Genomic DNA, 14,670 nt, shown 5'->3' with positions numbered 1-14,670 from the left:
GACCTGGGCTGGAGGAGAGCTCGGACTGCTGCGGCCTCCCTGGACTCTGGGCTGGAGGAAAGCTCGGTCTGCTGCGGGCTCCCTGGACCCTAAGCAGGAAGCAGGAAGCAGGCAGCACCATTCGAGGACCGGAAGAGTCAATGACTCTTCAGCTTCCTTCAAACCGCAGCACCGGAAGACTAAGACACAGAAGCTGATTCCTGGATGCACACACTCACTAGCTAACAAGAGGACTATTATTCTGAGGAAATCACTGCTGTACGATTCTGTCATTGTGCCACCAACATAGGCACAATGCACACAATCCGAGCGGGTCTGGCCAAACTACCTCAGGGGGAGTCTTGTCATCAGGACACAGTAAGCAAAGGGCTGCAGGAGGCTACTGCTGGGACAGCTCAGTAGTCTGATTAGCAGACAGGACACTCTTCAGTGACAGAGTGCGACAGATATACTGATTACAAACTAAACACCACACACTGGGTGCAACATAAGGCTATGGTTGCTGGCAGTCACCCGACACCACCACCAACTCCATGGGGGAAGCTTGGTGCTCACGTAAACATGGTTACAGCATGGATACACAGTAGATGTCTGCTCACATTACCCTGGTTACAGGCTGGATGCACTGTAGAGACCTTATAGGGTGCATGAGACACACATGGTTATGAGTCTAGGAAAGGCTGAGCTTCAAGATGAATTATAACTTTACAAGAAAGAGTGGAAGAAGCTATTGTTTGGGGTTAGTTATATAAAACGTGCACTGAGAGTTTTATCAAAATACTGGGAACAAGATTCATCATAAAATATGCCAATAACTTCAGTGCTGCCTATTTTACATAAAAAGAAACACAGCTCACATACTGATCAGAACAACTGCATGTTATCACATGCATTTCCAAGCATATTTCAAACATTTATCTACACTGAACTGTCATCTTAAAAATACAATCAGCTTTCTTCACACAATTTACATGTTTTGAAGAGCATATGAGAAACCACAATGTCACAAATAATATTTCACATAAGATTAACAATATGCATATAGTTATTTCACAGCTAGGTGCTTACTAACAATAAATAATCTTTAAAACACTCAATTTGAAATTCACTTTACACCCACGACTCAGGAGGCAGAGGCAGGTGGATCTCTGAGTTCAAGGCCAACCTTGTCTACAAAGTGAGTCCAGGACAGCCAAGGCTACACAGAGAAACCCTGTCTCAACAAAATAAAACAAAAAAATACACACGCAAAAAAAAAAAAAAAAAAAAAAAAAAAAAAAAAAAAAGAAAAAAAAATAGAAAAAAAAAATAATATTTTAAGCTGGTTCCTAAAATAGATCTTAAAAAATAAGCCTTAAAATTGACTGGGAAAAATGATTTGAGAATCTTCAAATATGAGCAGAAGCCAGAAAAATATTAGGTTCAATAACAAGATGCAACTATATGCTTCCTACAAGAAACCCATTTGGAATATTAAAACAAAAATTCACCTAGAGCAAAGCCATAAAAGAAAGCATGCTCAACTAACAATAATCAAAACAAAAGTGGGTTGCTTGTGTATCTCACTGCAGCCAGCATTCCCAGGTGAGAATGTGTACTCACAGCAGCACAAGGGCACGCCATCACGTGTGTGCCTCAGCTGTGTGCGTGCCAAATGCTCTACAAGTAGTTAAAGACGTGACACTCAGGAACAGAAAAATAGGCGCCTCTATGAGCACAGTACAGTATTTCAGTATCTCCCCTCAACAACTGCCACAACAGGCAGGCAGAAAACAACAATAAAGAAGTCCTGAGCAGGACAAACAAAAGACAGATCTAAATGATGATATTTACACACACACACACACACACACACACACACACACATATATTCTGGGCCATCACCAGAGCTCAAAAATATCCCAAAATCATATAAAATATGTTCTTTCACTATACCAGAATAAAATGAAATCAATAAAATAAAATGCATCTGCAAAACATCTGGAAAAAAGAACTAAAAAGCTTCTAGATTCAGTTATGAGACAAATCGAAGTCATTTTAATTGAAAGTGAAATCATGGTTTTGACAATGCACTCCCCACATGTACAGCAGGCCCACAACACTCTTGATGAAGGCCTAAGTACCTACCTGGGTACCTAAGATAATGAATGCAAACTGAAGTCAATAAAACCAAAAATCTCTTTGATTGATCAATCTCTAACATTAACAAAGAATCAAACATGACACAAATTACCAATATCTGGACACGAGAGATGTAACACATCACTACAAGGACAGCAAGGGGACACTATGGAAACTTTAAACACAAATATACTTATCCAAAGGAAGCACGTAAAGTCAGCTGACTAATAAAATCCAACATCTACTTCAGGAATAAAAGCACCTGTCTGAAAGAAGGCCAGCTTAACACAGAGCATTGCTAAGGGTTTCCACAGCTGGGGTTACACCCAAAGCTGAAAAGGGAAGCGCTTTCCTCTAGCAGCACTAGGCACTCCCTCATCTTCTGCTTTAGCACCACAGGGTCCCTCCTGGCAAGATGGTCTAATGGGAAACGTCCCCGTGGGCTCAGGCATGTGTGCACATTTGGCCGCTGGTTGTTGGCACTGTTGGGGGAGGTTTACAGCCTTGCTGCAGAAGGGAAGCAAGCAGAGGGGCAAGCTCAGAGAGCAGAAGCCCCTCCATTCGAGTTGGCTCTTTGCTTTGTGTTTAGGGTCTGAGGTGTGAGCTCTCTGTCTCCTACTCAGGTTTTAGGCTGCCCTGACCCTCAGGGGCTCAGCCCTCTAGAAGTGGTAGCCCACAGACTCCCCCTTCCCTAAGTTGCCTTGGTCATGGTGTCACATCACACGGATAGGAAACTAAGACAATATCAGAATAGAAGGAAAGGTACCAAAGTGTCCTATACTCAGAAAACGTAAGTAGAAAGTCCCATGGATTCTACCAGAAAAACCTGCTAAAACTGCTAAGTAATATTTGTTGCAGGATATTTGATCCCAGTGTGATGCCTGGGATTGCGAACTGCAAAATCCTGTCTTTCGTGGTTCAGCCCTAGCACACATCTTTAATCTAGAGCTTTCTGTACACAGGATTTGAGAAAGTTAACCCTAGGTCAAGAGGCAGAGCAAGAAACCAGCTGCCAGGGATTAAATAGAAAGGGATGGCTTTAAGTTAAAGGATGCCCAGGATGAGTTAAAGGATGCCCAGGATGAGTTAAAGGATGCCCAGGATGAGTTAAAGGATGCTCAGGATGAGTTAAAGGATGCCCAGGATGAGTTAAAGGATGCTCAGGATGAGTTAAAGGATGCTCGAACAGTTTGGAGAAGAAGAGGCCCTTAGCCCTTGAGCTCTTTGGCTCTGGGCTTCTGGCTTTCTCCTCCTTGGCTGTTGGCTGAGCTAGCAAGCTTTTGGCCTTGGGCTTTGGGCTCTTAGCTTTTGTCCTTTTCCTTCTGTGACCTGAGCTGAGGAAGGTGAGCTGGGTGCTCTCATTGCCTCTCTGAGCTAGCAGGTTTTCACCCCAGCATCTGGCTCCTGAGTCTTCATTAGTAAAATCGAACAATTTGAGATTTACTTTCTTTAAAACAACAAATATTTAATCATTACAGGATATAAAATTCATAGATTGCACTTTTATGTGGTAGCAACGAACACTAACTGGATAAGTGAAAATGGCTGGGGTGGGAGGGGATGATGACAGCAAAGTTCATCATTCTGAAAACCCTGAAATGAAACCAATGTGTTAGCCCTACACACGGCGACACACCCTGCTCATAGCCAGGCACACACAGGCCACACCTGACGCAGTACTGTCAACACGCCCCCCTGCTTTGTTGTAGAAATTTGCAGTGCTTATGTAAGCTCCACTCAGAACCCCGAAGACATCCAGCAGCCAGGCAACCCTGGACCACAGGCAGGACATGGAAGGCTTTACACGTCCTGGTTCAAGACCAATGAGACACCTGCATAAATAAAACACGGTATCTGCACAGGGTGGGGACACACAACTGAAGGAAGCTGCTCTGATCCATGTAGACGCGATAACTGGTTTCTGACAAACACAGAAGATTCAGATATGGAAGAGTTGCCTTTTTTTCAGCAAAAGAAACTTGAAAAGTGGTGTATTAATATATCAAAAACTAGTTTGCTCCAATTCCAACACCACATACGTAAATCAGTTTAAACTGGTATACCTCAGTATACTTCTATACCCCAAACCACAAGACGTTTAAAAGGTAACATAGAGGACATTTTTGAGACTAAATTAAGTGAAAACTCTTTTTCAAGGAGATGGAGACAAACATGAATACAAGAGACCTCTGGCAGGTGTGTCCTGGACGATGGGGTTTCTTTCAGGAAAGGAAGTAAGAGCGTCATGGATTAGGGAGCACAGCGCAGGGCTGTGGCTGTGGCCCTGCTCCTAGTCTGTCATAACATTCAACAGCTCCACTTCTGCAGACACATCAGGGGCACGAGGAGCCAGCAGGCAGCTGACACAGAAGGGACCCTGCTGTGGGGGAGGGGGGCAGGGAGCACCTGTATGGGGGAGGGGGGTGGGGAGCACTGCTGTGGGGGAGGGGGACAGGGAGCACCTGTGTGGGGGAGGGGGGTGTGGAGCACTGGTGTGGGGGAGGGGGCAGGGAGCACCTGTATTGGGGAGGGGGGCAGGGAGCACTAGTGTGGGGGGCACGTTGTCAGTACCTGAGCGTGCAGCAGCTCCTCACACCGGTGAGCTTGCTTCTCGATAGCAGACACGTATTGTTTCTCGATGGCATCTAGCTGCTGCTTGACTGAAGACTGCAAAAGTGCCTAAAAACAAGCAAAAAAAAAAAAGTTGGATCAGACAAACATGGAGCTGACTGACAGCCCTTCATCTCACGCAGGGCACGCACGACAGTGGGGTATAGGGCATGGGCAGAAAGCATCGGTCTTTAGGTTTTATTGCTGCTGACACTACACTTTTTTGGCTCAGATTCTACAAACACCTACTCCTTAGAAAAGCCAAGCCATAGAAAATGATAAAGAAAGTAAATAGTTCTGTTAAAGACAAAGTCAGCTCAGTGGAGACCACACAGGATGAAGCAGGAATGAATGTTGATGGGGGGAGGGCGGTGGAGAAAAAAAGCCAGACATATTTCACTGGCTGACAAAACTCCACATCCTCTGGGCACGCTGCAGTACCCATGGGCCAAGCATGATCTTTGAGACCACAAGGCAAGTGGAAGCAGATGGCGGTTCTGAGCAACTTCAGACACCATGGCCTGCCCCCCAGGATGCTCATGCACCCAACACGAAAGGGGGGAGGCTGGGCGTGTGTAAGCCAGCCTTATAAAGCAGTATTCATAAGGCTTGTGAGATAGAACAGTAGGACATGGACACCGGGATGCAGGAAAGGGACATAAGGTGTCACTATTCTAAGAAAGTCACGTCAGCAAGGGGCGGTGACAACACATCCCTTCCTGGACATGCTTACACGCCAGCCCTGCTCTTCTCTTCAACACCGTGTGATTCTAACATGTTCCCATAATATCTTATGTGCTATTTATAGACTCTAACACCCTAAGTGTGCACAAGGCTCTTTAGCACACTCGCTGTTATTAAACCTATGTTACAATAAGGTACTCACAGAAGACAAACTGAAGGCAGACACATCTTATAGGAAACAGAACTCTGGCATGTTCACCAGTAAGAGACAAGTGAGCCAAATCTCTTAATCTTTGTTTTGAAAATAGACTTATTCAGTTGGAAACAACATGCATCAGAGTCCTAAATAAATAGGCATGCACTTATTTTTTATTTATTTATTTTTTTTTTTTTTTACAAAACTAAAAATACTTTTTAAACCCCTGGATAAGTCTCAGATGCTCAGAAAAATGGTACTTTTGCAATTCCACGTCAGGCCCAGGCAGCAGCAAGGGTAAGGCTAGTGCCTGCGGGAAGGCAAAAGACAGCGTCTCCCAGTGCCACACAGCCCTGCACTGACCACCGCAGAAGCATCAGGAATGACACACAGCAGCTGACATGAACGCTCTGAGCTGAGACTTGGTGCTGTAAATCTCTAATTTTCCTCTCACAAAAATTAGTATCTGTTAGATTAAAATTTTTTCTTTTCAGCTTTTTGTTTTGTTTTATGTTGATTTAGAGAGGATCTCACTATGTAGCCCTGGTGTGCCTGGAACTGGCTTTGTAGACCAGGCTGGCTTTGAACTCACAGAGCTCTGCCTGTCTTTGTCTTTCAAGTACTGGGATTAAAGTGTGTCACTTTGGGAGTAAAGTGTATCACTCTGGGATAAAGGTGTGTCACCATGCTTGGCATAAAAATTTTTTTTAATTAAAGAATGATATAAACGATATCCTTGAAATAATTTCAGGTCTCTTGTAAGGAATGCCTTCTTGTTTTGAGGAAGGGTGTCAAGTAGCCCAGGCTACCTTCAAACTCACTATGTAGCTCAGGTTATTCTCTTGGCCCCACTTCCCAAGTCCTGGGAGGACGGGTGTGTATCCCAACGCCTGTCGTTCCCTTCCGAATGTGGGGTGTGCAGAGCGGCTCAGTGGAAAGAACTGTTTTCACTCCCCTACCTGCTGTGGCCCCAAGCTGCCTCGAGCTCATGACTAGATCTAACTTGTCGCCCGTGTGCGGCCTCTTCCCATGGGGGAGCCAGCATCTGAAGGCTGTCTGCCAAGTCACTCTATTCCTATTCTTTTGAGTGTAGCTTTTGAGGATGAGTTGCTCATGAATAGCAAGAAAAGCCACACCAGACAGGCTACGATTCAGCCACAGACACTCCTGCAATCTCCTGCGCACAGAGCAGGCACGCAGCGCACAGAGCAGGCACGCAGCGCACAGAGCAGGCACGCAGCTCACAGAGCAGTCATGCAGCGCACAGAGCAGGCACGCAGCGCACACTATACTTTAAAGACCTCACAGGCCACAGAAAGATGAAGACAAGCACTTACACACAGTGTGTGTGTCAGGTCCTGCCCGTGAGGCTCAGCACAGCAGCCACATGAGGAACCAAGAGGCCAGAAAGGAAGCGAGTGCAGCCAAGTGGGGGCGACCCCAGGAGCCAGACTGTCACGAGTGGGGCTGTGAGTGCCCCAGTCCAGGCTACCCGGAAACTCCACACAGCCACCCTTCCTTCTCAACTTTACCCATCCTGGACACATGAAAATATACTCACAGTAGCCACTTGGGTTTTAGCTTTCTGTGTAACTAAATAAAACAACAGCTATATCTCCTTATGTAAGAGAGAAGAGGTACATTGATGTAAGCATCCCCTGATATGTCTTCTGCAGCTGTCCTTTAAGGTAACTGCAAGGAACAAAGCCTAAGTCTGGATTTAAGGCTTCAGTTACTTCATCCTGGCTCCTGATTCACGTTCAAATGTGCAGTCCCTGTGACCCAGTCAGCAGAAGAGAAGAGAAGAGCCATGTCGCAGGAGGAACACTACATGTCTGAGGAGAAGTGACACAGATTCAATTCTATTTCGTTTACAGAAAAGAGGGGGGGGGGAACCCTACTGTCTAGTTTTTTTAACAACTCAATTGAGACATCAAAGGTTTCTCTGGTTTGTCCATTTCATCTTTTTTATTCCTCTTCTTTCTTTCCTTCTTTCTTTTCTTTATATCTCTCCTCCAGCCTCTCTAAGAAGAGCACCAGCAAGGTCACACAGGCTGCTGGAGCTCTCTGTTACCATCCTGGGTGTGTGGAAATGTGCTGGCACCATAGGCTTTTCTGGAGACTGAGGACCAGTGCAGCATTAATATACAATTCAAAAGGAGAAACGTCCGCTGATGGGCGTGGATCTTAGTGGAAATCCAACATAGTCTAGCCACGTTATAAAGTACTTTGGAGGCTGTGAAGGCCAAAGAAAACCTTCAGGACAGAGGGAATGGTTCCTGCTGGCCTCCTTGTTACAGGGTCTAGTAACATAAGAGCCGATACCTCAAACACCACAGAAGTCTCCCAGTGAAAATTTCTTTTGTGCCATGGACAACACATTAAAATTAAGAAGTTTCTAAAATTAAGCACAACACAGAGGCTGTGCATGTTTGCCTTCCAGACACCTCAACCTTTGGAAACGATGCCATGTGGGCTGGCCTCCCTGATGCCACAATCTTGCTCCTTGTGACTTGAATCACAACCATGGTTTCACTTGAAAGAACAAAGAAAGGAGAGCAAGAGCAGTTTCTGCCAGGAACAGCCTTCCGGGGGATTAAGTGAAGTGCCTGGACACCAGAGCGGGAGCCTGCGACAGCGGCAGGACAGACCTGAGCTTGTCAAGCACAGGCAGCCCACATTAGGACAGGGGGGACCTGGCTCCTACTCTAGATAAGCCCTCCTCCTCCACTCAGCTCCCCGCTTCTGTGTGAAGAACTGCTGCCTCTCCTCCCCACCCCCCCCCCCCCCCCCCCCCCCCCCCCCCCCCCCCCCCCCCGGGGGGACAATGATGCTCTCTCTCATACTGGTGGCCGCTTTCCTCTTCCTGTCGATGATGTTACCCGGAGGGACTGCTCTAACTTTCCTGACTGACCTGTGGTTTGGAGTCCTTACTGTCCATATGTAAAATGGACTCCTGGAACAAAACTGGTGTCAGCGTTACTTCTAGTAGTCACTAGATTTAAAATCATTCCTGTTTTTTCTTTCAACTTGGTGTGGTCAACTGATGAAGTACAGATCTCTCTGGAATGAAGAAGGAGAGGAGAGGGCTCCTCACGTGGAGCCTGGACCAGCACTGAGGGCTGAGAGACTGGGCTCAAGCCAGGCCATTGGAGCAGCACTAAAGACACCCCTGCCTGGATGGCTTATACAGGAGGAGCAGAGTTGTGGGGCAGCGGCACAGGCAGCAGGGACCACAGCAAGGGCAGCACCTGAAATTCTTAAAATCTGTTGACTCAGATCTCTGAAGTCAAGAGTAGCCCTGCTCAGAAGCCAAGCCTCCCAAGAGTCAGCGGCAGGCCACAGGGACTGTCACTAAGTAGACACAAGAGTCACACTATTAAACAGAGTGAGGTGGCCTGGCAGGTTTGCCATCAACCCAAGCTAGACTTCACCAAAGACTTTCGAAATGGGGGAGAGTCACATGGATATCCCACAAAAAACATGGAACCAAAGTTTGCTGATAACGGGAGCCAAGAGGAATTGTGGGTCACTCTTCCACTGAAATCTCACTGCCTCAGAGCAAGCCAACAACTCTCCCTAACGCAGAGACATGGAGATTTTAAATTCTACATATTGTCCAAATTTCTTAGTGTGTATATTAGCATGCCCCACCCCCAAAGGCCAAGTAGCTTTAGCACGGCACATTCTCTAATAATAGATAATTGTATAGAATTCCATGTACTCACACATTGGGAAGACACACAGACCTGCCTAGAATGTAAGGATTACAATGCAGCTTGGCCTCTCTGATCTGATCGTGGGTTACACACTACTTAGAAACAAGACAGACAGTTAAAGTGTTTTTACGGATCATTAAATCTCTGCTATCTGTCCTCAGAGTCTATTACACAATACAGAACACATTTAACCAACTCTCTCTTATCTGTCAACCAGGGAAGAAATTTAAAGGGGAAATACATTCTTGCAGATGTGCACCTCTGCAGGAAGGAGGTCACCTGAGTGTCAGAATGTGAGACTCCTGTCACTACTCTCTGCTAGCCACAGCCATGGGGTCTGTCCCAACACACTAAATGAAACAAAGAAATCTGTATTGCAAACATGTCCGTTCTTTGCTTTGGGAGCCTCCTAAGCTGAGAGTCTTCAGTGTCCACACACCTGCAGCGGTGAGAGGCAAGGACTGCAGGGCTGACACACGACACAAGTGTTTTCACAGGTGCCACTCTGCAACCACACTTCCTACAGCACAAGCTGAGGCGGACACCGGTGGATCAGCTTGGATCTCCAGCTGTCCACTCCATTGGGACACACCAGGTTTCAGCCATGCAAACCAGGATGTGGGAGTGCTGCCTGAGTCCCTGTCCTTACCAGTCACTAACAGAGTTCTCCGGCCACCTCTACTATCTGGTAGAATGCGGTGGATACTGATTGAATGCTTAACCTTGAGCAGCACGAACCAGAAATCACTGTTATTGCATAGTGAAGGCTGAGTGTGGGGCAAGCAGGTGCTGTGCACGTAGGGAGCAAATGACAAACTGGTTCATCCTCAAGCTTAATGTATTGGGAGTTCTTCCTGGACCTGCTATATATGAGGGAAGGAGAGGGAGGGGAAAGAGAAGGAGGGGGAGAGGGGAGGGGGAGAGGAAGGGGAGAGGGAGGGGAGGGGGAGGGGGAGAGAGGAAAGGGGGAGAGGGGAGGGGAGAGGGAGGGGAGAGAAGGGGTGGTCTGGGGAGGGAGAAGAGCTGTGCCTTCATCTAAGAGTCTCCGTCTGCCCCATTACCAGGCTGCCACTCACCAACAACACAGGCAAAGCCTTAACCTACAACAGCATGAGCTTTCTTCCAATGTTCCCAGGGCCTTTTGGCTTTGGCCTGGCTAGAAAAACCACAATAATACCCCGGCATGTGGAGTTCTGGCTCAGTCCTGTAAACTCAGAGGCACAGAAGAGCCAATCTCAAGTACTCAACCTTCCTCAAGCTTTCAGTGAGGCTGAGCTTGGTGGGAGGGGCCAGGGAGAACAGCCAAGGCCTGAGTCCCGTCCAGCCACTCATATCTAGCACCAAACTGTTGGACAAACTTTGCTGGTAACAGCAAACAACTTCAGTGTCCAGGAAAAATCTGATCACATGATAAAACATGGAATTTATGAGAGTCCATACTCAGTCAAATAACTGAAGGCTGTAAATTTATTTCATACCTTTGGGCTAACAGAATGGGAATATTCAAATAAAAGAATCTTAAAATTTACTCTTCCCATCTTTGGATAAAGACCCAGAAACATCTAATCAATGGAAAATACTCAACAAAGAGAAAACAAAGTTGTTTCTCCAGTTGGGAAAGAACTTTATATAATATGGAGTAACAGTACACCCTGGGAAAACGTCTCCTAAATGCAATATGTTCTTCCTTACTAAATGGCACAGTCATCTCCAAAGCTCAAATAAAGCACTAGCCAGTGGAGGCGCTGGAAAAATGGATGGAGTAATTATGTGATTCTCTAGGCTGGCATATAACTGACACCGATTTGCTAAAATTCAATGCAATGCTTACCAACAGGAATTTAAGGCATATTCAAACTTAAAAAAAAAAAATTAGCAGAAGACCAATGATCCCACAAAACATGATTTAGTTCCTATAGGAAACCGGGGTACCAAGACTGAATCCAGATTATTCCAGAAAGACTGTACACAGTGCGCTCACACAACTCTTCCATCCTAAGCAGCAGAAACTCCTGTGCTTAAACTTCAGTGCATGAGCATGTGCTCGTCAGAAGAGGAGAAGCCGCCCATGCACTGCTCGCAGTACAAGCTCTGCTCATGGGCTCAGCAGGGAGCGGACGCTGGCTTCTGAGCTGTGCAGAGAGGTGGAGCTGTGGGACTGAGCTTCAGACACAGAGCAAGGAGGAAAGTGGCACCATGCACCTGTGGGAGAGATGCTTTCAGGTGTGTAAATGCCGGACAGTAAGGATGAACTACTGGCTGGCTGGTTGGTATTGTTGGTTGACTGGCTGGCTGGTTGGTTGGTTGGTTTTGTTGGTTGACTGGCTGGCTGGTTGGTTGGTTTTGTTGGTTGACTGGCTGGCTGGTTGGTTAGTGGTTTTGTTGGTTGACTGGCTGGCTGGGTATTTGTTGGTTGGCTTGTTGTTTGATTGGCTGTTTGTTTTGTACATTTATTCAGATAGAGGATTTTTTGTTTTGCTTTTTAAGACAAGGTTTCTCTGTGTAGCCTTGGCTGTACTTGCTTTGTAGACCAGGCTGACCTCGAACTCACAGAGATCCACTGGCCTCTGCCTCCCTCGAACTCACAGAGATCCACTGGCCTCTGCCTCCCAAGTGCTGAGATTACAGGTGTGCACCACTGCACCCAGACTGATACAGGATTTTAATGAGTAGTTCAAGTTGACTCTGAATTTCCTAAGCAGCTCAGTCAGGCCCAGAAGTCAACAACTCCTGCCTCAGCCTCATGAGTGCTCTCACACTCAGCCAGAAATGACCTTCTTAAATATATGCTCCTTGGCCACATCTACGTCAACAATAAACTGAAAAAGAGGTGCCCCGTATTGGAGACAAGACAAAGAAAATTCTCCCTTGTTGTGTGGCCAGCAGATGATTTTCATTTCACACACCCACACCCACACACCCCATACACACACTTTGCAGTGGTAGCTTGTTAGATATCCTCTGTAAAAAGAGACAGAGCCAAAGTCAACTCAGTAATTTAAATCATGAGCTGGTACAATTCAAGGCTCTAACGCTTCTGTCTAGTGTGATCTAAGATGTCTAAACCTTTTAATTAAAAATTAAATATTAGTAAGGCGGTGGTGACACATGCCTCTAATCCCAGCACTTAGGAGGCAGAGGCAGATGGATCTCTGTGAGTTTGAGGCCAGCCTAGTCTACAAAGTGAGCCCAGGACAGCCAGTGCTGCACAGAGAAACACTGTCTCAAAAAACCAAAAATCGCTCTATTGATTGATCGACAGACAGATACTAAATTTGTTTTGAGTGAGATGAAAACCAGTGATATCACTTTCCTCTAAATCTTTTAATTTGCACAAGAAAAAGAGTACAAGTCAATTCCAAAATTAAACAAGCTTCACTAGACAAGAAAATAAGTTATAAATACCACTGCGGAATAAAATTCTAAGTACATGTTTAACAGAGAAAAGCTTTTTACTAAATGAACAATCTTTCAGTAAACTCTACACTAGATTAAAGTTTACAAACAAAATTTTAAAAGTGGGAAAGGGCAGAGCTGCCATTGAAAGAGTGTTCTCTGTATAGCAGCAAAACAAAAGTTTTAAGAAAAAAAAAAAAAAAGTTCAGATCTTGTGTCAAGCTGGAATTAGTAATGACCTGAGCTCCAAGTGAGATAAAATGAAGCTTCAAGTTGACTTAAGTGTCTTGAGAACCCCCCCCCACTCCTTCCTCTGCCCCCACCCCCCACCCCCGCGACTGTGAGAGCAGCTAGAAACTGGGTCTCAGCACACTGAGTCAGCTAAGCACTTCCCTTGGAAAATTCTTCCCCAGAGTTATTTAGGGCAAAAAGAAAACCCAGTTTTGAAGTGGGGTTAGCAGTGAAGATTACTTTACCTCAAGTATTGTTGGGCACTGTACAAGCTGGACTGAGGCGTGAGGTGGAACTTTACAAGGAGCAACGGGAAGGAAGTGCCTCTTTATAGAGGGCAAGATGCCACCCAGCCCCATCCACGTCAGTAAGCTTGCTGCCCCCTCCGTGCATGGCGTTCCCTGGTATGCTCCTGGCCTGTCACACTGACCTTCCTCCATCAAGGGCTCTCTGACTGTGATCACTTGTCCCACACAGGCTGAAGTCTGCTGTAAACCACCTTGATGTCAGTCACATCCTGCTTGCTGAGCTACAACTAAAATTCAGGTTTTTCTTGTTTGTCCCTTTAACATTCAAGAGCAAAGAAAAGTCCTCACTACAGTCATTTCCTTTCTTTGAGTTTATCTCTTTTTTGTATGTGATGACAATGGGAAACCACACATGTATACGCACATGTGTACATGTAAGTGGGCATGTACACATACAAGCTAGTCAATACTGGGATTAAAAACACGGAAAATCACAACAGCAAGCTGAAGTCAAACACTTGGCAGACAAGATAGTGAAAGCACAGATGGCCACACCTCACAAATCCTTTGGGGACGTGGAATAACATTCAGAACACTGAAATAAAGACACAGGCTCTCGCTGCCCCTACTGCTCTAGTTTCCTGGGGTGATACCTGCCATGGCAGATGTCTTTGGCAAGCAACACAAAATATTTACTGTGTTCTGTAAAATCTGAGAACCAAAAGTTCTGACCACCGTGTTCTGAGGCCCAAACAATTGCTCAGATCACCTTAGAACAAAAACCACAATGGTACCCTAACTACTTATGTGCCAGCCTTCAGCAGGGGGAACTGTGGAGGAATGTCTGGAGTGGATGTAACAACTGTCAATAAAGCGCTGTTTAGCCAACAGCCAATCAGCTGGGCAGAAGGACAGGAAGTGAAAGGCAGGACTTCCTGGAGAGGGGCGGAGCCAAGATTGACAGTTGAGAAGAAGAGGAAAAAAAAGGAAGGTGGAAGTCAGTGAGGATCACAGTGGCAAGTGCTTGAGATAAATGTCTGTCATGAGGGTTGGAGTAGTTTATGTCAGTTTACAAGTAGATTTGTATCAGTTTAGACCCCACCTGGCTTAGTGCTTGCAGCTTTAAAGTACATCTCTGTCTCTCTGTGTTAGTTACTGGCTTCGTAGGCTGAACCGATACAATTTACTGTAACAGAGAACTGTGTGTGCCTCTCCACTGGTGACTGCATCAGACAACAGGCACCAAAATCCTCAGTAAGGACGTAAAGAAATGCTTTGCTGCCGCCTGTACTCAGCAACCTCAGGCTCCAGAGGCTAGAAGAGGCCCTTCGGGACTTACTTTTACTTCACTTTACTAAAGTAAAAAAACAAAACAAAACAAAACAAAAAAACCCTTTCAAACTCAGCACCTAAAAGTAAAATATACAAAACTCATAGACACTACAGGAGAATCGAGTTCCAGTGC

General features: G+C 45.9%; 1 protein-coding gene across 2 annotated transcripts in view; it reads right to left on the bottom strand.

Moving 5' to 3' along the window:
- Positions 1 to 14,670, bottom strand: part of Ccdc91 (coiled-coil domain containing 91) — a 174,974-nt gene that overhangs the window by 60,011 nt on the left and 100,293 nt on the right. For both annotated transcript variants that reach the window (XM_051155612.1, XM_051155613.1), the window contains one exon: positions 4,693 to 4,800. In XM_051155612.1, coding sequence (XP_051011569.1) covers positions 4,693 to 4,800 — 108 coding nt within the window. The remainder of the gene's footprint in view (positions 1 to 4,692; positions 4,801 to 14,670) is intronic.

The sequence above is a fragment of the Acomys russatus genome, chromosome 13, assembly GCF_903995435.1.
Source record: "Acomys russatus chromosome 13, mAcoRus1.1, whole genome shotgun sequence".
Classification (NCBI taxonomy): domain Eukaryota; kingdom Metazoa; phylum Chordata; class Mammalia; order Rodentia; family Muridae; genus Acomys; species Acomys russatus.
This window is presented reverse-complemented; position numbering and strand designations above follow the sequence as displayed.